The sequence below is a fragment of the Ambystoma mexicanum genome, chromosome 9 (assembly GCF_040938575.1).
Source record: "Ambystoma mexicanum isolate Mex_15411 chromosome 9, UKY_AmexF1_1, whole genome shotgun sequence".
NCBI lineage: Eukaryota > Metazoa > Chordata > Amphibia > Caudata > Ambystomatidae > Ambystoma > Ambystoma mexicanum.
Window position 1 is genome coordinate 260,484,735 of NC_090931.1, and position 22,341 is coordinate 260,507,075.

General features: G+C 46.0%; 1 protein-coding gene across 4 annotated transcripts in view; it reads left to right on the forward strand.

Annotated features, from left to right (window-relative positions):
* The window catches only part of SGSM2 (small G protein signaling modulator 2), a 1,574,436-nt gene that overhangs the window by 1,172,138 nt on the left and 379,957 nt on the right, over nucleotides 1-22,341 (forward strand). For all 4 annotated transcript variants that reach the window (XM_069614582.1, XM_069614584.1, XM_069614583.1 and 1 more), the window contains one exon: nucleotides 17,111-17,264. In XM_069614582.1, the coding sequence (XP_069470683.1) occupies nucleotides 17,111-17,264 (154 nt within the window). The remainder of the gene's footprint in view (nucleotides 1-17,110; nucleotides 17,265-22,341) is intronic.

Sequence of the window (22,341 nt, forward strand, 5' to 3'; positions counted from 1 at the left end):
CACTTGTCTTCCCCCGCTGCCAAAGGACCTTTGGGGATGTGGATTTTGTAGGCCACAGGGGAGATCTTGTCGATGATCTCAAAGGGTCCCTTCCATGTAGGCAAAAATTTGCGCTGCTTGGCCTGGTTCCTTTGGAAGTTGTATAGATAGACCCGGTCTCCCACCTGATATTCCTTCCTGGAAGTTTTCAGGTCATAGTGGGTCTTCATGCTATCAGCTGATCTTTCTAGATTCCGCTGAGCATAAGCAAAAGCATGTTGGAGGTGTTTCCTTAAATTCTCTACATACTCATGAGTAGTGGAGGCATTTATCAGTGTCTGCTCTTGGGTCCTGTAGAGCAAATGCTGAGGAAGCACCATCTTGCGCCCAGTCATCAACTCAAATGGTGACATTTTGGTTGCAGATGAAGGGGTAGATCTGATGGCCATTAGGACCAGAGGTAATCGGATATCCCAACTTGGCCCAGAATCTGCCACAAACTTCTTTAATATGCTCACAATTGTCCGGTTATATCTCTCTACTGCCCCAGAAGAAGCTGGTCTATAAGCAATATGCAGCTTTCTCTTGACCCCCAGTATCTCCCACATCTTTGTCATTACTTCACTGGTGAAGTGGCTACCTCTGTCTGACTCAATCCTTTGAGGTAGACCAAAACGGGAAAAGATGTGGTTAATCATCAAGGCAGCTGCAGTTTCTGCCTTGCAATTTGGGGCGGGGAGACATTCCACCCACTTGGTAAACAAGCATGTCACAGTCAACATGTACTTATTCCCCCTAGCCGAGCGAATCACAGGGCCTACAAAGTCGATTTGTAAATCTGACCATGGCAGTGTCATCCCCCGCTTTTGTAAAGGCGCCCGGTGCGTGAGGGATGTCGGCTGAAATTGTGCACACACAAGACAACCCTTCAAATATTGGTCGAGGTCCTGCCCCATGTGTGACCAGTATGCAACCTCTCTTAAGATTTCCAATGTTGTGTGAAACCCCCTATGACCGGCAGTGGCCGCATCATGGGCGTGACTTAACATCAGGCTTCGGAATGAGGTAGGAACCACCCACTGATCGTGGCCAGCTTTGGATTTCCTTACCAACAAACCGTCTTGGATCCGGAACATTTTTGGACATTTCATCAACACTTTTAGGTCCTCTTTCCCAATGTAATCTGTATCCGTCAGGGGAAAGTTCTCAGGGTCCTCAAGGTGCTGGTAAAATTTACCAATAATTGGATCCCCCTTCTGAGCAGTAATCAAATCAGCATCAGGGGTCTCCTTACTCCATTGTGCAATTGAAAGGTCGTTGTGAGCATTTGTCTGGGACCGAGTGATAGCAGTGACCTGGATTTCCCCCAACAGGGACTCAATCTCAATTAGATCCCCTTGGATGGCCCCGGTTTTGGCCAGCTGATCAGCTAAGTCATTTCCAGTTTTGTCTGGTCCCTCTACTTTGGAATGACCCTTGATCTTTTTACAATAGATGGTCATCTCATTCGATGTGACCAGATCATCAATGTTTTGGATCAACTTCCCATGTTTCAAGGGTTTGTTGTTAGCACATAACATGCCTCTGGTTTTCCAATTAACCAGGTGCTCCACAAACCCGTTCCGTACATAATCCGAATCTGTGATTATGACCAGTTCGTGGAGTTGATGCTGGACAGCAGTGAGGATGGCCTGATGCACAGCCATCAATTCTGCCACCTGACTACTTCGGGGACCAATTTTGTATCCAGCGGAGGGTTCTGGGGACTCATTCACCCATGCATTCCCTACGCCGGCCACCAGTTCTTTCTCCCCGTCGTTGTCAACATGGTAAGAGCATCCATCCACATAGACAGTGGGCATTCCCTCACACTTGTCCTCTTCAAAGACTTTGTGGGGGGAATTAAGGTATGCCTCCATGTTGTCCTTTATTTTTAGACTTTCGTCCTCGAGACAGTTTTCTCTGGCACAATCATGCAAGTCAGCCAGACCTTGCGCGAGGGGACTCTTCTTGTTTTGGCCATATCTGACTTCCACAGGAAAGCCTTGCATTGACAGAATCCAGGAAGTAATTCGGGAATTACTCACATTTCCGGCCCGGATTCTGTCACTTTGGAGATATTGCAGAGGCTGGTGTGGAGTCTCCACTATGATGTGCTCCCCCTGGATAAACGGGCGGTAATTCTTCAATGCCCACACCGTTGCCAGGAGAGCCTTCTCACAATCGTTGAATTTTTCCTCCACAGAGGATAAAGTTTTGCTCGCATAGGAGATTACTTTATTGACCTTGTCATGCTTTTGGTATAATACTGCCGTCAAGCACGTATTAGAGAACCCTGTCTCCAGGAAGAACTCCTTGTTTCTGACAGGGTAAGCTAGGCAAGGCGCTTGTGAGAGGCTTCTTTTGAGTTGTTTTACTGCCTCGGCTTGTTCTGGACCCCATTCCCACTTGACCCCCCCCTTCAGGAGATGAATCAGGGGTCTGGTGATCTCTGCGTAGCCCTCAATGAACTTTCTGCTGTAATTAGTCAGTCCAAGGAGGCTCCTTAGTTCCCGCAGAGTTGTGGGGTCTTTCAGTTTCTGAAGTGCTTCCACTTTCTTTTCCTGGGGACAGAGGCCCTGAGGAGTAATCTCATGCCCCAAGAAATTAACACGGGTTCTACACCACTGTGCTTTCTGAAAGGAAAGTTTTGCTCCGGCGGCCCTCAACTGTGTCAGAACATAACGGATCTCCGCTATGTGTTCCTCCACAGATGAACTTTTGATGAGGACATCATCTACATAAGCCAGGTTACCCCTTGCACCCAAGTCAGGCATGGCCTTGTGTAGAAAAATGTTGAATTCATTGGCGGAGTTGAGGTATCCAAAGGGAGTCCGGGTCCAGGTGTACTGCTGGCCCCCAAAGGTAAAAGCCAGTTTGTATTGGTCCTCCCTGCTGACAGGCACGGTCCAGTATCCATTGGTCAGGTCTATTGCAGTGAATACCTGTGACCCCTGAATCTGGGCCAGCCCTTGGTCAATGTAGGGCAGAGGCCATCGGGAAGTATGGACCCGTTTGTTGAGCTCCCTAAGGTCAGCACAGAGTCTCCACTGGCCGTTTGGCTTCAATATTCCCAGCACCGGATTATTGAAGGTGCTGTGGACGGGACGGATTATTCCCCGGGACTCAAGGTTCTTAATTATTTCAGTAAGGGACTCCATTGATGCGAGAGGCAAGCGATATTGCTTCACAAACACAGGAGTCATGCCAGGGTCCGTGGGGATTGTTGTTGTGTGGATGTCAGTGCGACCACAGTCATATGAGTCTACCGCAAAGAGATCTTGGAAATCCAAGAAAACTTGTTTCAACTTTTGCTTTTGTTCCAGAGTCACACAGGCATCAGCTAGGTTGACTCTCTCTTCCACCATCTGCCTGAAGCCTGGAAAGACTTCTGGTTTGGCTATTTCAGCGGCCTCCTCCAGCTGGGTGGAGAAGTCCCTGGTCAGAGTGCTGATTTGGACTGGAGGCTTCAGGTGGGAAAGGCAGCCCTCATGGACCTGGAAAATCACCTCATCCCTCCTGAAGTCACAAGTCACATCTTCCTTACCATAGGGGCAGGAAGTGTACACCAGGAAGTTCCCCCCATGCCGGGTAAAAATCCTGTCTGGTGTTGTATTGTCCTCACTGTCACTGTCAAAACAGTCCTTGGGGATTGGTCCTAACAGTTCATTTCTAAGATCAATGGAGAAATGTCGGTCATCAACCGCCATTCCAATAATGGTGCCTGCGGCTAGAGTAATACTCTTTAAGTCGCTGTTATCCACCTCTAATGGAATGGTGTCATGTTCTATGTTGACTAATGGTGTTGGGTTTACCCCCAACCCTTGCTGTTGGAGAGAAGCATTTAGATGTATGTAAGCATCAGGGTTTTTCAACTCTTGTCCCCTTTTAACTTTCACTTCCAGGGAGAATTGTCGGGTCCTTTCTGGGATGGTGACTTCCTCTTTAACCTGAATTTCAACTGCATAAGGTAGCAATTGAGCTGACCTAAATGCTTTTTCTGGATCATCAAAGCCCATGGGATTATCCGCTAATCGGGACCAAGCTTTGAAGTTTATTAGGTCCAAACTAATGGCAAGGCGATTGAGAATGTCACTGCCTAAGTAAAAGGCGGCAGTGACGTCTCGCACGACCCAACAATTATGGACTATGCTCTTGTTGCCAATGGAGATTTTGAGCATACACCTGCTTGGCAGGAGATGTTTTGAATTGGGTGCTTCCAGGTCCATTTCCCATTTGTCTATCAGTTTGAAGGTGGGAATGGCTGGATCTTTTGGAAGTTGGCGAAACATGGCTTCGCTGATGAAGCTCTTACCGTTGTTCACACACACTCGAGCGAGAACAGATTCCTTCCCATCATTTAACTGAACAGGGATGAACAACTGCTCTCCAATTTGCTGAATATCAGCCAGGCTTTGAGCTGATTTCACATCTTTCTGGACTATAGGAGTGGGAGTTTCAGATTGTGGATTGGTATAGAATTTCAAAGTGTTTCCTTCCAGCGTGGAATACCACTTTAGACTGGAAGGAAGGTTGATTTTCAGAAATAGAGAGGACCCCCCATCACCAGTCTGTTGTCCTACTGCTATGACTGTCACGTCTGGAATTTGGTTGTTCTGGAAGTGAAATTCTACTTGGTCAGATTTTTGTTCAACCATGTGGCAGGTGCCGTTTAAACTAACATGGTTGACACTCTGTTTTAATTTTATCGGTCGGCTAGTCTGGGTCCAGAGGACCTTGTTTACGCAATCTATTAGGGGTGACAACCTTCTCAGGAGGTCATTCCCTAGTAAACAAGGGGTGCCCTCTGGGGTCACAACTATGACCGGGTGTTTCAACTTATGTCGCCCAATTTTAATGTCCAAATCTGCCGTCCCTTCGACGGGAATTTCCTTCCCGTCAAAGTTCTGTAGTTGTCCCGGAAGAGAGGTGAGAGGAATTTGGTAATTCTCTCCCCTTCCTGCATTCAGTTCGTCAAAGGCCCTTCTGGACAGAAGGGTAGCTTGAGATCCAGTGTCCACCAGTGCCGAGATTGTACCCTGCCCCTGTACTTGTACCGGGGCATAATATCTTCCCTCCTTCTCCTCAAGGGGGCACAGATAATGTACATTTTTGGACAACTGGTGGGCTAACTTTCTGGTTTTGGACATTGCTAGCGAAGAGATTTGGGCAGAATTCTGTGAAGAGTCTTGGGAATCTGAAAGAAAAATTTGGCAACTGGAGATCAGAGCCATTGTGGGTTCCCCTGGTTCCGGTTCTGGGCTGCCCCCCCCTTTTTGGAGGCAGTCCCCAGGATGGGTTTGAACCAGGGGATTTTCTTGCTGTTGGTTCTGGGATGAGATGGTGGGCGGCGGTAGCTCAGTCTCCACATCTCCCCAGTCTGGATTTGCATCCCTAGGGACCCATTTTTCTTTGGGAGGAGTTCCCCCCTCTCTGAAGGAGAAGATCCTTTTCTCAGGATCCTCTGAGGATCCCTCTCCCTCAAATTGGAAGATCTGTACCTCCTCCTCAAACTGAGTCTGTTTGGGTCTTTTGTTTCTCCTACCCCCCCTCTGCTCCTTAGGAGGCAGACTTTCAGGGGCAAGAGATTTTGTTTCCGGTTCCTGGGTTTCCAGGGGCTGTTTACAAGTGAGGAAGGAAGCTTCCTCCAAGGCTTTACACCCCCCTTCCCCTTGTGCCTCCTCCCTGGGAACCGGTGAGTTATCGGGGTGCTGCCCCGTCATTGTTCTGGAGCACCAGGTCCAGAGTTGGGTGCGTTCTGCGCCGGCATGCTGATCTGAGGGTTCTGCTGCGCCCTCAGTATATGACCCATATCCCGCGCCATGTTTTGAACCTGGCGCTCTAACTGGGAAACCCGCTCAGGCTGATACGGGGCCCTGTTTTCTCCCCTGGGCTGATCCCGGGAAGGGTAGCTATCCCTCCTCTGGTAATACCCCGGGTTGGGAAGATTTGGGTACCCCTCCACCCTTGGCCTCCCCTCTCCCGGATTCAGTGGTCTGGGCTCAGGGAATTGGGGAAAGAAGGATGGATGGTTTTGGGGCTGAAAGTTGGGTGGATACCTGGGGAAAAAGTTCTGCCCAGGATTTGGAGAGTTTCTGCCCTCCGGTGGGAAGTTAGGAGGGAAGTTCCCTGGGTTAGGTGCTTGGCTGGATCCCCACCCTTGGGCTGGAGGAGTCCACACATAACCCAGGATGGGTCTGTTTCCCTTGTAACGGGGACTTACATAATCAGGAGAGCGAGGGACCCCATTTGTGGGGCTGCCTCCCTGGCTCCCTGTCTGTGACTGGCCCGAGGACCTTCTGGGCCTAGCATTATTAGGTGCAGGTAGGTGTTTAGGCCCCCCCATCTCCAAATCTAAAACGGGGGTGACCTTTACCTCTGCCACCTTGGCAGCAGCAGGGGTGGTGTTGGCTTTGGGGTTTTTCTGGGCATTACTTTTGCTATCTATCAGTTTCTGCACCTCATAGATCCGGGTAGCCTGTTCAATGACCCAATCTAAGGATCTTTTCTCGTGAAAATCCCTCACGAGCTGGGTCATGATATATTTGGGCAAGGCATGGAAAAACGTATTAATAAATTCCCTGCTATCCGTGCGCACCCTTCTTGTGGTCTGTGCAAAAGCACGCTTTAACTCCTGCACAAATTCTTGTGGGGCCTGATCCTCCCCACATTGCAAATTGTAGGCTGCCTTGCGAGCCTCTTGAGGATTTCTGTGAACAGAAAAATGTTTCAAGATGGCCGCCTTATAGGTGGACCATCTTAAATGATTTTGGTCCTCCAGCCCCGCAAAGAAACTGGAGTATTCCGGGGAGAAGGTCCACTTTACATATTGAATACAGCTTTGGCTGTCCTTCAAATGGAAAGTCTCCATCATTTGTTCAAACAACTCTAAGTGCTCCCAAACAGAATACTTAGCGTTCTTATGCTAGGCGTGATGACGCTCCTGATCGCCTTAATCTGCTTTAAGGGGTCCTTAAGCAAGGCCCTTTTTGCCTTATTGGCCTTTTTGGTTCGGGTAACCCTTGTCCATTCATCCTCGGACTCAGAGGCACTGCTCCCAGAGGTTCCCGTCTGATCTTCCAGGTTTTCCCGGATTCTGCGAGCCTGGGAATGGCTGGCAGAATGTGGGGACCTGGTCTCCTGTGTCCTGCGCAGTTCAGAGGAGTCTTCAGATTCCTCCTTGCTGCCAGGATTTGATGGGTACCCCCTCCACTGACCTAACTGGGCAGAGGTTTTCAGGATGCCCTTAATGGGCCTACTCTCCTGGGGTTACCCATCGAACTGTACTGTACTTGGGTGCCCATACCCGGATGCCCACCCCTCCATTCCTGAGTGGTACTGGCCTATGAGCCCCATGCTTCTGGTTGGATAGTAATCTGCCATCCCTGTGGCCCTGTGCTCGTGTGCGCCAGGGGACATGGGGGTGGCAGAGTCCAGGGACTGAGAGGTATGAGGGCCTCTGGTACTAGGGCTCCTGAGGTTATGCTCCGGAGTTTCCATTTCCCAGCGAACCTCATCTCTATCCGCCCCTGCTCCCTGTTGCAATGCAAGAGCCTGCATTTGTGCCTTCAGTTCCTCTGTTAAGGCCTTACTCGACTCTATCAGTTTCTCCTGCATCGCTACCTGTTGCTGGAGCCTATCATTGTGTTGACAGAGGGCCTCATTCTCCCTCTGTGCTTCCTGGTTGGTCCTGGAGAACTGGGCCAGTCTTTGCTGCAGGAGGTTTACCTCCTGGGCAATGTCCCTATTGGCCTGCTCCTTTCTTGCTAGAGCATCTTCCACCCTCCTGGTGTGCTCTAACAAGTTCTGGTGTTCTTTTTGGAGGTCACCCAGTCCCTGGTGGGCCAGGTGATTTTCTTCCATTTTCCTTTTTAAATGGCAGACTTCCTGGCCTAAGGCGTCTCTTTCCTGACTAAGAGCCTGCATTTGTGCCGCCAGGTCGTCCCTCTGCCTTTGAAAGGCACCAGCTTTCTGGCGTTCTTCATCAAACTCTGCCTGGGTATCCAGGTCTTTCAAGATCAGCTTGTTGCTCTCTACCTTCACTCTATCTAGATGACTTTACAGGGTGGCTACCTGCTCCGTGCATGCCCTGTTAAAGTCTAATTGTTGCTCCAGCTTTTTCTGGCTCTGCAGTAAGGAGTCCAAACTGTCTTGGTGCTCCTTCTGCAGGGCCAGAAATCTAGTATCCTGTTCTACCTTTTCCTGTTGCAGCACATCCATATCCTTCTTTATTTTAATGATGTGCTGCCTACTATCATCTTCTGACTCCTGGCTCCTCTGCAGCCTCTGCTCAGAAGAGACCAGGTCAGATTGGGCCTTCTCTAACACCATCTGTTGCCTATTTGCCAGATTTTGGCTTTCAGCACATCTATCCTGCATGTCTCCCATATATAGGTACAGGTATGCTGCTATCCTGGCAATCTTATTGTGTTCCTCTTTGGCTTTAGGAGCCATATATAGTTCACTCAGGGCCACATGTAATGGACCCTGATCTCTCCATAAGTCTGACCCTGTTTCAGTGACCTGTCGCGTGATGGCCTGCAACCAGGCATCCTGGCCCTGTTCGGTCCATTCACCTCTCACAAATAGCTTATGCAAGAGGTGCTCTCTGGCTATTTTCATGTCTACTAAGGTCGTCATTCTAGAGATTGGTCTCTGTCCTGACTTACAGAAGTTTGTATTTTATTTTTGCAGAACAGAACTTTTCTTGGAGTGTCCCTTTTGAGGAGTGCTTTACAGCGTAATGCAGCGTGGTGTTCCGACTGGATGTATGTATCCCGTCAGTTAGCACACTGTATTAAGCTGCACAAGTGGTATTCTAACCCAAACATCCCGGACGAGCCACCAATTTGTAAGGGGATTCAATTCAACACTACAGCTAAGTCAACGCCTAGTCTATAATACTGAATGAAAACCCTTATTGATATATCTTTATGTCCAGTTCATGCGTTCTGGATGACTACCCCTATATAACACCCCTCTCTTGGAATCCCCCTGACCCCACTGAGCCAAGAAGTAGTTCTGTTTTGCAAGTTTAAAAGGTTTATTTGATAATTTAAAATATATATATATCACACTTTATAATAAATTAATAATTGAATAGCACACTTAATCTGATATGATAAAGATCAACAACGGAGAATCTGGCACTAGCACACTTCTTATAATCACTAATGAGTTGACATGAAATGGATAAGGTAGCAACAATACTTTTATGGTTTCAAATGGATGCAATGTGGAATGAAATGCAGTACAGAAAATACTCAATATGATTTCAACAAAACAATGTAATCACTTTTCTCTGGCAATCCCCTCCCCCCTTTTATGCAATGCAAGGAAGTGGAAGGAAGGCACACAATTCTCAGAAATGCAATTCAATGTAATTCAGTTCACCCCAGCAAGCTTAGACTACAGAAGTTTGAAAACACAGGCCCAAATTGCTTTGATATGTGCTGGCAATAAATTAAAATATGCTAAAATGCTTTTAATTCCCTTTCAGAGGTTCAGGGTGAGTGGTATCTAGTTAATATTAGTCCAGGCTCACACTAGCAATGATGCAGGGATAGTTAGCAGGTTAAACGAATTTCTGGCAAATGGAAGGCAAGCAGCAGCAGTTTTTACATGTGAAGAAATTTGCAAATCGCGGCAAAATTCGCGGATGCGCCGAGCGCTATTACAGAGGAACCACAAGGACTATCTCTAGTCCTTGTGGTTTCTATCTCTAGAAAGCCTAGGATCTCATCTTCCAATCGAAAGTTACTGCAAGTCTCTAGCACAAACGGTTGCGGAGATATGAGCGATTAAATAAAGGTCGTTTTTCAGATTTGAAATTTTAAAGTTCAAAAAGACACGTGCAGCTTGCAACTAGAAAATGACAAGTGACAGCTTTGCAAATGACAGGTGACAGTTAGGAGACAGTTCTACTTAGATTAAAATAGGATTGAATTATATTATTTTAACTAGGAGATTGGTTTGGTACAGTTTGGCGGTACTCACAAGAGATTTTAAACAGGAAGGCGGCTTTGTCACGATCTGGTCAACAGGTCTGGACTTCGGACGGTCTCTGGGCACAGCGTCTGGTCTCTGGAACTGCTCACAGCATCGGGGTCAGCACTCTGGATACAATGACCTTTTCTCTGCTAGGCACCGGTTCTCTGGGTCGGGTCCTGCCTTCTCTTTGGATATTTCTGTCACCGGGTTCTTGCAAAAGTTCTTGGCAAAATTCAGACGGCTCGCCCGGCTGTCTGAAGAGTTCAGTTGCAAAAATATTTTGAGGCCTGCTGACAAATACTCTTGCTGGCAGTGGCCTTTCTGGTTAAGGTTCTGAAGTCTCTGTTTATCTTGGAGTCTAAGTGTTGGCTCTTTGAAGATTGATGGAGGTAAGTATGGATTTTTCCGGCAGAGCGTCCCGCTGCAGATGGAATTGAAGGTCCCTATCTGTCCTGTCTGTCTGCTTTTATGTGTTTAGAATGTGGGTGTGTTCTAGCATCACTGACCCTACCTCTCTCTCAGCTTCTAATTGGTCAAACTTCCATTTATCATTTGATTGGGGAAAGAAGTGTGTGTCAGCGTGATGTCATTTTATGGCTTGCAGATAGGACACTCCTCTGTCAGATTGCACACATTCTATATTTGATAATAAAAGACATATTTCACAGTTACACAGTTGCTTGAAATTACATATACATGGTGTGGCTGAATTTAGCCATGTCTCTGTCCAAATCTGCTGTTTCTAAGAGCGTGCATTCAGAAATGGCACATAATTGACTTTTTAACTGATTTTTCAATTTCTGACATTGACCCAACTTTACATACATGTGCGCAGGGAGTATGGACATTAACTGATGAAGTTTCAGACTTTTAACATGCATACATTTAGAGTAATATCCACTTTTCCGCTAACACCCCCCTGAACATACCACCGGTTCTAAAAACCTCTTAAACTGTGGGCAGAAAAATCACAAGAATTATGGTATCATTTATAAAATTTTCACATGTCCGCTCTATGAATGTTCCATCTTTTTAAAGTTATGTTCTGGCTCCAAAGGGGTGTGGTTTCCTCTCAGCACAAGGTAGAAATACTGGTTTATCCAGTTCTGCCAAGCCAGCTTGCTCTCACAGGCAGTGCTCCTCCCAGCTTCTGCCAAGAGGAAGCTACATTTTACGACTGCTGTAATAAAACCTTTGCCTGAGTCAGGAGAGGCTCATTGTTCAAGAGGAAGCCATTTATGATCCTCTCAATAAACCCTCTGCCTGGGTGAAGGGAGTTGCATTGTTCACTCTCCTGCAGAGCACAGGTAATTCAATTATCAGATAGATGGCATATCCTTAGTGTGAGCAGCAAAAGGGCAGCTAGGCCTGGGAACACAGCTGTGACTCAAGTTTCACTCCTGATGGGGGTAGTTGCCAGGCAGAATTGGAATCTCTTTAAGCCAGTTTCAGATAAAATGTCACTTTTTGTTCCCCAGTTCCTGCACTCAAATAAAACTAAACATTTTTACATATGCAGCTAGAATGCTGATTCTAAGTTTAAACTATAACATTTAAACAATTGCAAAGGCATGTGACACCAAACATAGGTCACTCATTTAATCTAAACATTTTCGATTTTAGTGTCTTTAAATCCAGTGCAACTTAAACTGCTGACTCCACAGCAGTTTTGTTATAAGCACTGTTTTGGGCTCTTCATTTCCCAGATTTTGTAAGCACACAAAACCTCATTCTGCCAAATGTCTGCTGGTGTTCAGTGAATATTTTGCACATGTTGCAATGTTTAAAATAGACACTTTGGCTTGCCTTCAGAGGAACACAGGGTGGTTTTAAAACGCCGGCTTTTGGATAGTGGTGAGTACTGGTACTGCACCCATTTTTGGGATTGAAGAATGAATTCCCCACAATTCTAGGTTGCATTTGGCAATCAGCATTGCCATTCCCAATGGTTTCAGACTACTGTGCGGGTAGTCCAATGGTGGTTTTAGGCAGTGTCCTTCTGTGCCCATAACATCGGCAAAAATGGGTGGCAGCCTATTCTTCCTGCATTTCCCTGTGCATTTTCTGGGAAGCTCTGGCCATCATGATGTTTTCATGTCAGTACGGCACAGTTTTGAGGTAGGGCTCGGATGCATGGGTAAATACATCCCACAACATGCTGTTTCATAGTCAAGTGTTGGTCGAAAGTCACTCCCAGGGTTTTCACTTTTTTTAGAGGTTTGATGGATTCTTCTCCCAGCTGGAAGTTATCATACTGTGGACCAAGTTTAGTAATAGTATGTGGTGAACCAACTACCAATAGTTCAGTTTTGGATTTGTTCAGTGCTAACTTATTATGAACCATCCAGGTTTCAATTAAAGTAAAGACTCTATTGATGGCAATTTCATCCAATCTGTGGGACCCATGGAGCGTGATGACACATTGAGTGTCATCCGCGTAGTTGGTAAATATAATGTTCTCATGGTCGAGCATTGCGAACAAAGGAGCTGTGAATATATTGTAAAAACAGGGGGAAGTGCAAGCACCCTGAGGAACACCACAGGTTGTAGCAATAGGCTCAGATTCAGCACTGCCTTGGAAGACTCTACTATCTCGATTATTGAGAAATGACAAAACCCATTTGCAAGCTAGTGGGGAGAAGTTGGGCACTTCAGACAACCTGGTGGCCATGATATCATGGTCCACCAGGTCAAAAGCCGCAGTGAGATCTAGCAGCATAAGTAGAGATGCCTCCTTTTTATCCATACGTGCCATCAATTTAGACTTGAGTTCCAGAAGCGCGGTTTCAGTACCATATCCAACTCGAAATCCCGACTGATGGTCATTAAAGATGGGGTATGATTTTAGGTGATCTGCAATTTGTATTTACGCCACACGGTCCAGAATCTTAAGCAAGAATGCTGTGTTGGTAATAGGGCGATAATTGTTTGGCATATCAACTGAAAGCCCAGGTTTTTTCAGAATTGGCATAACCCAGGATTTCTTAAGATCCTGAGGTACCGTGCTGGTAGATATAGAAGTATTGACAAATTGGCATATGGAAGTAATTAGGGAAGGGGCACAAGTCTTAATTATCATAGTAGTGTGCATGTCGTTTTTCCATCTTGTGGGCTTTAGTTGGGTGATAATAGTTTCTAAGTCCTTGTCTGTTATGCAGGATAGAATAAAGATAGGAATCATTGATGCTCTCTGAAAGGACCATTCTGCAGATGTAACCTCCCATCCCTCCCTCGTGCCCATCCTATTCATCCATCCACCAACGCACCCATCCCTCCCTCCACTGCAGCACTTTTCATCAAATAGGAAGGGATGGGCGGGTAGCGTCATACACCTGTCTCTTCCATGGTGGGCGAGGACCACCCATCTGTGAAAGGCCGCCGAGGAGCGGGATGCCGAAGAACACCAGGAGGGCACAGAGCAGCACTGCCTCAGGCAGCCACCCATGCCAGCCAGCTGGCACAGAGGCGACCCACCGATCCCCTACCCCACAGCCCACTCACCACCACCACCACAGGCGCGCGCCTGAAGCTCAGACTGCCTGCCTGCTGCTGCTGGCAGCGGAGAGACGCAACCGACCCTGAGCTGAGGTAAGAGATGCGCCACCCTGATACTAGCCAGCACCGTATGGACACATTACGTTGTCCTCTGGCAGATCATATATGAATGCATCCTTAAGCTATGTAGAGTAGACGTTCATAAACCAGAATCACACCTTTCACTGACTTATCGTGAAATATATGGCCAGCGACAGCTTCTGGGTCCCATAATATGACACAAAATCTGCCCTGCTAGAGGTATATACCCAGGTTCTGGGATAGAGCTGCTAATTTAGGTCTCTGGGTTTAGAGCCAACTGGCAACTAATTAAAATCCCTGACCAGATCCTTAGTGCAGGTGTACACTTGGTGCAAATAATGCTCTGCCTCCGTTACCCAAGCAGAAGCAGATAAGCGTGCGTCATGCAAAGTGCGAGCAGAAGGTAAGCGCAGAACTGATGAAATGCTGACTCTTCCAGCTGGGATGGATTGGGGGAGCTGGGACACGTTGGTATTTGACAAAGGTTTGGCAGAGGGTGTGCCAAACAGAACTTAAGTGGTCTGCTGTTTAATCTCAGTTACCAGTTTAATGGTATCCACTATGTAATAATTGCTCATTTTACTATAGCTGATAGGATAGCTCAATCGGTTGAGCGCTTGTTGCTGTAATGTGTGTGTATGATCTGCAGGTTGCAGGTTCGAATCCTAGCAAAGCCATCTCAGCCTTTCATCTTTCTGAGGTCAATAAATGAGTACCAACACAGGTTGGGTGATACTGTATGCATATTTGTTCCATAAAAAAGAGCTTATGCATAAGTGCTATACAATAACATATCATTTGGCCTTGGGCGTATGCTTGCATTCACAGTAATTTGTCAATATGCATCTATACACACAGATATTAATGATACATATGGTGATTCATTCTTGCATGTAAAGTTATGTTATTTTATGAGTTGTGTTGTAATGTAACAGACACATGAACCCTCCATAAGCAGCATTTTCTGTAAAGTCGTGAATTGACGCGATTCACAGATGATGGTTTGAGGGCCACTTTTTTTGAGGTGAGGGGTGGGCTGCTTTTTTGAGGCGAGGGGTGGGCCACGTTTTTTGGGGTGTCCGGGCCAATTTCTTGTCCCAGTCTGACCCTGGTTTCTGCTTTCCGTTTGCCCTCTGCCTTCAAAAACAATTTGTTTCACAACAGCATGAGATTTTCATGCTGGCGTAAAACCAATTCTTTCCCATGGAAACCGACTGCTTTTTACACCGTGCATGGCAGGCGGTGCGCAGTCTATTTGCTCTGCGGAGTGCGAATAGAGTAGGGCTAAGATTCTGCCGCCTCTCTACACTTCTTATTTGCACCGCCTCTCTACACTTCTTATTTGCACCGCCTCTCTACGCTTCTTATTTGCACACCACAGTGCAAATGACGAAAATGACCGGGCAGGGACCTGTTTGTACGTAAATGCAAATGTAATGTGTCCCACCCGGGCCATTTACGTGTTAAACAAAGATTTGCAGGAATGAGGGCAACTGTCATTCTTGTGGGATGTGTGATGCATACTTGAAAGGAAGTGCGTGAATTAGGAGTGCTAGTTATAATGTGTCTGTACTATTGAGAACGTTTTTCTGAAGGCAGTTTAAGAATGATAAACTCATAATAGTGGAAGCACTGTGTCTGGTTCTGTGATGGACTCACGATGAGTCCAAGGAGACTCCCAATTGGACACTGTAATGAAGAACAGGAGTGGAAGGGGTCGCCAAGAGATTTCAGATGTAGACACCTTCTTTGTCTCTGCACAGGTGAAGGGACCTGCAATTGCTCACAATTCCAAGCCCACCTGTTCAAACTGAATGTACGTTATAGGAACGTAGACGAAAAGCTCAAATTGCAAATTACAGAGGCCCACTCTGCCGCATTTTGCAATTCAATCTTTTCTTTTTTTTTCCCCTCGCATTGGTTCTTGTAAGTGGGGGACACCCCCTCAACCCCAAACCCGAAAATATCAAAGTAGGAGTGCGGGGGACACCCTGCAATCCCCGGTCACCTACCTCTGTATTTTTGGATTCGGTAATTTATACCTATGCCGAATGCGGCAGAACCGTATTTACGATCATCTAGATACGATATTTTGGGTCGATACCATTCAAACTAGAGGTGGAAAGTTTCGTTCCATAATGGACTGAGCCAAAAGAAACAACAAGGGATTCTGACTTTCTAAATAACGAGATGCTAGGTCAGCACCGCACCACCATCAAGAAAATTAATCCAAGACTCATCTTTAGACATAACTAAATATTAAAAAGAAAGGGGTAAGCTAAAACCAATACCTGTATGCAAAGAAAATGAGGATTAATTCAGGATCACTAGCGCCTGGGCTCCCTCATCATTGCCCAGGTATATGGCTGAGGAAATTGCACTACAAAGCTTTCAGAGACAGTACAAAAATACTGCTAAGTGAAAAGGACCATGGGACGATCCCATGGGGGTAAATGGGATTTGATGCATCCAGAAAATCCTTTTAAAAACTAACGAGAAAACGTTTTAATAGTTCCCTCTTGTTCCCTAGGTATAATAACGTGCTTTAAAGCCACATAGATGGGTTCTGTTTTGGACACATCCCATGTTGTTGACGCCCTCTATGAGTTAAAGATTTCTTTGGTTTTGCTGTAATAAGAATATCACATTATTTTAATTATGTCTAGTGGATTACCTAGACCTTCTCAATAAAGCAATGTGTGGTGTTATTCCTCAGTTGAATGGTACTAAGTTTAGCAGCCTGGCAAGGATGGTGGAATAAGTCGGCCTCGAACCTGTATCCTGCATTCATCTCTACAGCTAACGCTTCAGCCGCCGAACTATATACAGGCAACTCCCAGCAACCTAATTGCCATTAAAGTATGTTTTTAGATATTGTGAATATTTAGTATTCACTTGTTCTTAGTAATGTTTTACTGTTGCTTGATTATATGTTGTTACCCTACTTCGGGCCTCATTACGAGTTTGGCTGTGCGGTTAAAAAGAGGAAGTCATTCCATTACCAACATTTTTTTTGCCGAAAATTGAATGACACCACTTTTACCGTGCCGCCGAATTCTGAGTTTGGAGGTAAAGTGGAGGCATCACCTCTGTCAAAATGTCGCAGGGAAATCCTCCACTCTAACTCGGTGGATTTACCACCAACCACACTAAATCCACATAAAATCCCCATGAATAAAGTGGCAATAACGATAAACGATTTTGTGAGTTAATTCGAAGATTTACCACTGATTTACTGCCACTCGTATAGAGGCTCTTTATGTATTATCATTCCGTGTTGAGGGCACTCGATCCTTCTGGGCACATTCTATGCCTTCTTCTGTATTACATGGACAGTTGAAGGGTAAAGGTTGGCACACACTAGTGTTGCCCACATTGAGCACTTGTTGAGGTGAGACAAAGACACATGCAACACCTTTGTAAGACATATTTTGGGCAAATATTGCATGCATTGTGACTCATGATTTTGCTCCAATGCTTCTTAAGAGGAGTTCATGACATATATCTGTATGTTTTTGTTTTCCAGATGCCACTGATATGATTGAAATGCAAGGGTTTGGTGCCAGTTTGCTGTCATGGCAACTGGCGGGATACTGCAGCCAAGGTTCTTCTTGTCAGTCCTGCTCCGATGGCAGCTCCCCTTACTACACTCCAAGCTTCTGTAGCTGCATACATGAAAGGTAAAGCACATCTGAGAATGCCTGGCTACTGATCGGAGTATGAATGCGGCTGGCGTCACAGAAAAGGCAACAACAGGAGACTACATACCAAATAAAAGTTCACTTTGTGTGTTTATTTTGTAGTTAACGGAAAACAAGCATCAGAGTTTGGCTGGATGCACAGAATGGGGTCAGGGTTTCATAAACTGATCAGCTTGACCGCACTCCATTGCCTCAGTCAAAGCCCTCATCTTTGTTTTCCCTTAAGTACAAAATAAATTGACAATGTGAACTTTCTTTTGGTACTGAGTCATCTGTAGCTCCCTCAATAGTTCCTCAATCCTTCGCTCTCTCCCAACAGTTGAGGTCCGCCTTCTTCACAGCAAACAATAACTCACAGTTTTGGGGATTTATAATGAGTTGCACATTTGTCTTGCCCTTAGCAGGGTTTTCCTTGGCTGTTCTTAAAGGTGTGGGCATCTGGCGTTGGTCCTCCTGGACCTGCCTACCGCATGCACAAGTACCTTTAGTTCATCCGATAGTAGTAGGGCGTCAGACAGTTACAAAGATAGTAAGAACCCAAATGTTAGCAGGTTTACCCCTCCTGGTGGTGGTGAGAAATCTTGTCTGTTGAGCCTATGAGGTCTTTGATAGTAGTCTTGGGCTGCTTCTCCACTGTACGATCTTGCTCAGAAAGGATGTTTTGGAAATGGCTTTCGCTTCACCTCTCTTTCTCCTTCAGTACTCGGCCATGCTCTCTCCTTCCTCCCTTCTTTTTCCACCTCTTTCGCATCTCTCTCTCTGTACCTCCTCTGCTCTTCTCTCTCTCCTCTCCACCTGTTCATCCATTCACTCGTTTCCACCTTCTCTGACCTTCTCTCTCTACGCTTCGCCTCCCCCTCTTTTCTTTATTTCTTCCCCCCCTGCTAGTTGCTAGACTTTCACGCTCAAATCTGCACCTTCACCCCGTTACTCCTAACTCCCCCACCTCTCCTCTTTATCATCCCCATTTTAAAGGTCCACACGGATGGGGTCACTGCAATTGCCTGGAAGGCTCAGCTTTGTGAGTGATGTGTGACTTGTGTGGCATGCGTGCACTATTGCTTCCCTAGCTGGTCACATTTGGCTAGCGGACAGTGTCGCTAGCCAATGTTACTAAATCTGTGTCTGCCATTTCTAAATCACTTAACCTGCATCTTGAGCTTCTGCAATGTTCTTGGGGGCGGGGTTGTATTGTGCCAGTTTGACTGAAAAATGGACGGAACCCACCGGGATATCATCACAAATCCATGCTCCTGCGTGGCCTGCGTGGACTTGTGGCATGCTTCTCCCTTAACATGCTCTAGTCCTTCACCACTGACTCCATCGGGTATTCACTGGGAACATGTTTTCCAAAACCACAAGACCAATTTCAGTTTAGGGGAACTCTGGGTCCCCTTGGGTGGAATTGTAAAGAGGTGTGGGTGATGTTTCTTTGGGTCTTAAATCATAGGTCTCACTGCCCATGCTGCACATCTGAGCCAAGCTGTGGGAGGACATCTGCACAAATGTTAATGTTGTGACTATCACCACCCCCCACTCCCACCACCACACACTGCTTGGATCATATCAAGAAGTGCTAGCCAAACCTGAAGAGGCACAACCAGAGAGCGGATTTTCCGATCGCCAGATGTAGTGCCTAGCCACAGGAGGCGACTCCCCACCGTAACCACAACCACCAATGCAGCTGTGGCTTTGGGAGGAGAAATCCATGTCCATCATCACCCCCATCATCATAGAGTGAGTTGGACGCATGTAGACAGAAGGCAAAGAACCTCACAGAAGATGCCCCATAGCTAAACTCCGATGAGCAAGGTCTTCGTTGCATGGCCTAAACGTTTCCAGCCATGAATGAATCAGCAGAATCACCAGTGAATCTGGTGTTCAAGCCTGCACCCTCCCATGAATGAATCAGCAGAATCAGAAACTGTAAAATCGGAGATGCTAATGCGCTGGTGTGCGGGATAAACAGGCTTAAGAGGGGACACGTGAGACACAGGATGTACCCAGCACGCTTGGGGAACAGCAGTTTGGCAGCTACCGGGGTAACACATTTCGGGATCCTATGGGGTCCACCAAAGCGGGGCTTGAGGTGGCCTTGTGGGATAGGAATGTTCTTGGTCGAAAGCTGTTTGTGATCCGGAACTGCACAGGTTGTAGGAGATGGTTGTTGTTTGCGAACAGACAGACAGTGGCAGGTGACTTTAGCCTGTTGTAGTTTATGTTGTGCTGTGGGATCTAGGGAGACCATCTTGGCTAACTCGTGTGCTGCAAGGGAGGCGCTGTTTTCCTCGGCAGCGGGAGAGGAAGCCGACAAGGAATGATCCCGTCAGGCAGTAGAAAAGGGACATAACAGTAAATACATGATGATGGCTGTTGTAGGCAAATTTAGCTACTGCAAGGAAATCCACTCTAATTGTCTTGGGCATGAGATTAAAAAAAACAGCTATGATACTGCTCTATCACATGGATAATCTGTTTTGTTTGGCTCTGCATTTTGGGTGTGGAAAGCAGTTGAATGGTGAACTTGAAAACCTATGTGTTTGGCCACAGCATGCCAATAGGTAGCTGTTACTTGAAGCCCCCAATCTGATACCACCACGTCACGGATCCCATGGAGGTGAACAGTGTGGTATGTGAACAGACAGGCCATGTTCTCTGCAAGTGCGGTGAATTGGGTAAGATTCTCCATCTTAAGGTAGGTGTTAAAAAACTGCCCAAATAACAGTTTGCTGGCGTGATGGGCAATTCGCAGACAACATCCATGGTTATGGCTCCCCAGGGTCTGTCAGATACTTTCAATGTTTTTAAAAAGATGGGTGATTATCTGGTTTATTTCGGTTGTGAACAGATCGTGCATTCTTGTACTTAGGCTTCAAATTCTTTTGCCATGTGGGACCACCAGAACCACAATTGCATCATCTCCTTTGCCATATTTTTGTCTCGGATAGCCAAAGAGCTTGGAATCCCGGCCCATTTAAGGAGTTTGTGACTAATTTCTCACAGTTGAACATAAAGTGCCATCAGGAGTCGATTACAGCTCTCTGTGTTGTTTTACAAGCTTGATTGGGTCGGGGGCATCCTCCTAGATAGTCCTCCATTGCTTGTAATTTGGATCTTAATTGAAGTGCCAGTGTATAGGGCTTTGATGGCTTCTAATAGATCCTTTGGACATCCCCAATTCCTAATTTTTAGCCACAGACGATCTCTATCAATTCCGTCGAAGGCTTGTTCGAGATCAATGAACGCTAAGTAAAGCTTTTTTTTCCCAGCTAGTGTGTTTGCCTTTAACAGGTTTATCAGAAATAGATTCAGGGCTGTGCCAACTCCACTAACAAAGGCTGTTTGTCTTTCATCTAAGATTCTGGCCTGTAAGGCCCATTTTTGAGATCTCTTAGCAGAAGCGATGCAAAAAGCTTACCAATTGAGTCCAGGAGTGCTATTGTCCTATAGTTCCTGGGATTTTCTCTGCCCCCCTTCTTGTATATTGGTACAATATAGGCCTCCGTCCACGTAGCTGGAATTTGTTTAGTTTTCATGATCTGTTTAAATAGGGCAAATATTAAGTCTTCCCAATCCACACCATTTTCTTTCAACTGTTTGTTGGAGATGCCGTCTGGGCCTGCTGCTCTCGAAGTGCTAAGTTTTTTAATTAGAATTAGGATGTCTTCTTTAACGAAGTCCAGAACCCAAGGAATGGTGTCCAGATTTTCTTTTGTGATATTTTCCTGGGTTTCTTCTTCATAGAGAGCAGTATAATGCTGAAACCATTTCTCTTCTGATACTTGATTAATGCCCATAGCCGATAAATTGCGATCCCTGTTGGTAAGTAAATCCCATGTGCCTCTTGCGTTGTTAGTAGATATTGCGGCTAGCATTTTTTCGGCATCCCTTTGCATTCTTATATGTCGAGTTTGTTGCAGCCAGTTTTTGTACGTTTGATGGCATTTCCCCAGTAGTTCATCTCTCTCTGTACTGTTGTTCTTTATTATGAGTCTCCGATCAGCTCTATATTGTTTTCGCCCAGCCACTAGCTGGTCATCGTATACAAGTTTTTACTTGGTATGCTTAATTTCGGTAGGATTATACTTGACCTCATATGCTTCCAATAGCCATTTATACTCCACCATCTCTGCATCCTTAGTTACCGCTTCTTTATAACCGAAGGCCAGGTCCGGAATTGCCTGATTTTTGAGTCTCAAGCGATTTCGACCCGATGTGACCTCAGTTTCCATCGCTCTTTCGGTCAATCGATTAGTTCTTATTTCCCAGGCAAGTTCGGTGGCTAACAGACAGTGATCACTGCTCGTCTGTTTCATTATAGTAAAGGAAGTTATTCTCTCCAACGTATTCCCTCCCACAAAACAGTAGTCTAGGCATGCTCCCGTTTTCCCACTATGCCAGGTGTTGGCCCCCTGCAGGTCTCCTTTTGTTTGGCCGTTTAACATCTTCATCTCACTAATTCTCATTTCCTTCATCCATGTCTGTTCTTTTCCCAGTAGCTGTTCTATTTCTTTGATTTTACCATCTTTGTCCAGCAGTTTGATGTTTAGATCGCCATTTAGTAGTATCAGCTGATCATTTTCCTCCGTCATGGATTTATCAATTATATCCATGATTGATTTTAGAAAACTCGCCGGTCCTGGGATATTCTCACTCCAATATATGTTAATCAAGACCATTCGTTTCATAGCTTTCGCATCTTCAACTTCAGATGTTACTTTAAGTATTTGTACGTAGGGGGTCGGTGTCAAATGTTCTACGACATTAAGTGGGCAGCCCAATTTCTTTAATATCATTAGGCCTCCAAAAGGTCTTCCCTTGGGTCCTTTTCTAGCCGGCTTAATATAAACTTCATAGCCCTCACATACTGGAGGTTCCCTCAGCCATGACTCCTGTATAGAGATGAGATCATATTTGGCCAGGAAACAACTGTCCTTGGAGAGCAGATGTTTAAATCCTCTTGTGTTCCATGAGGCACAGAGGATATGCTTTCGCTGGCTCTCCTTATTCTATTGTTTCTTTTTAGAATTCAGGGCATTTGCCATCCATGACCATT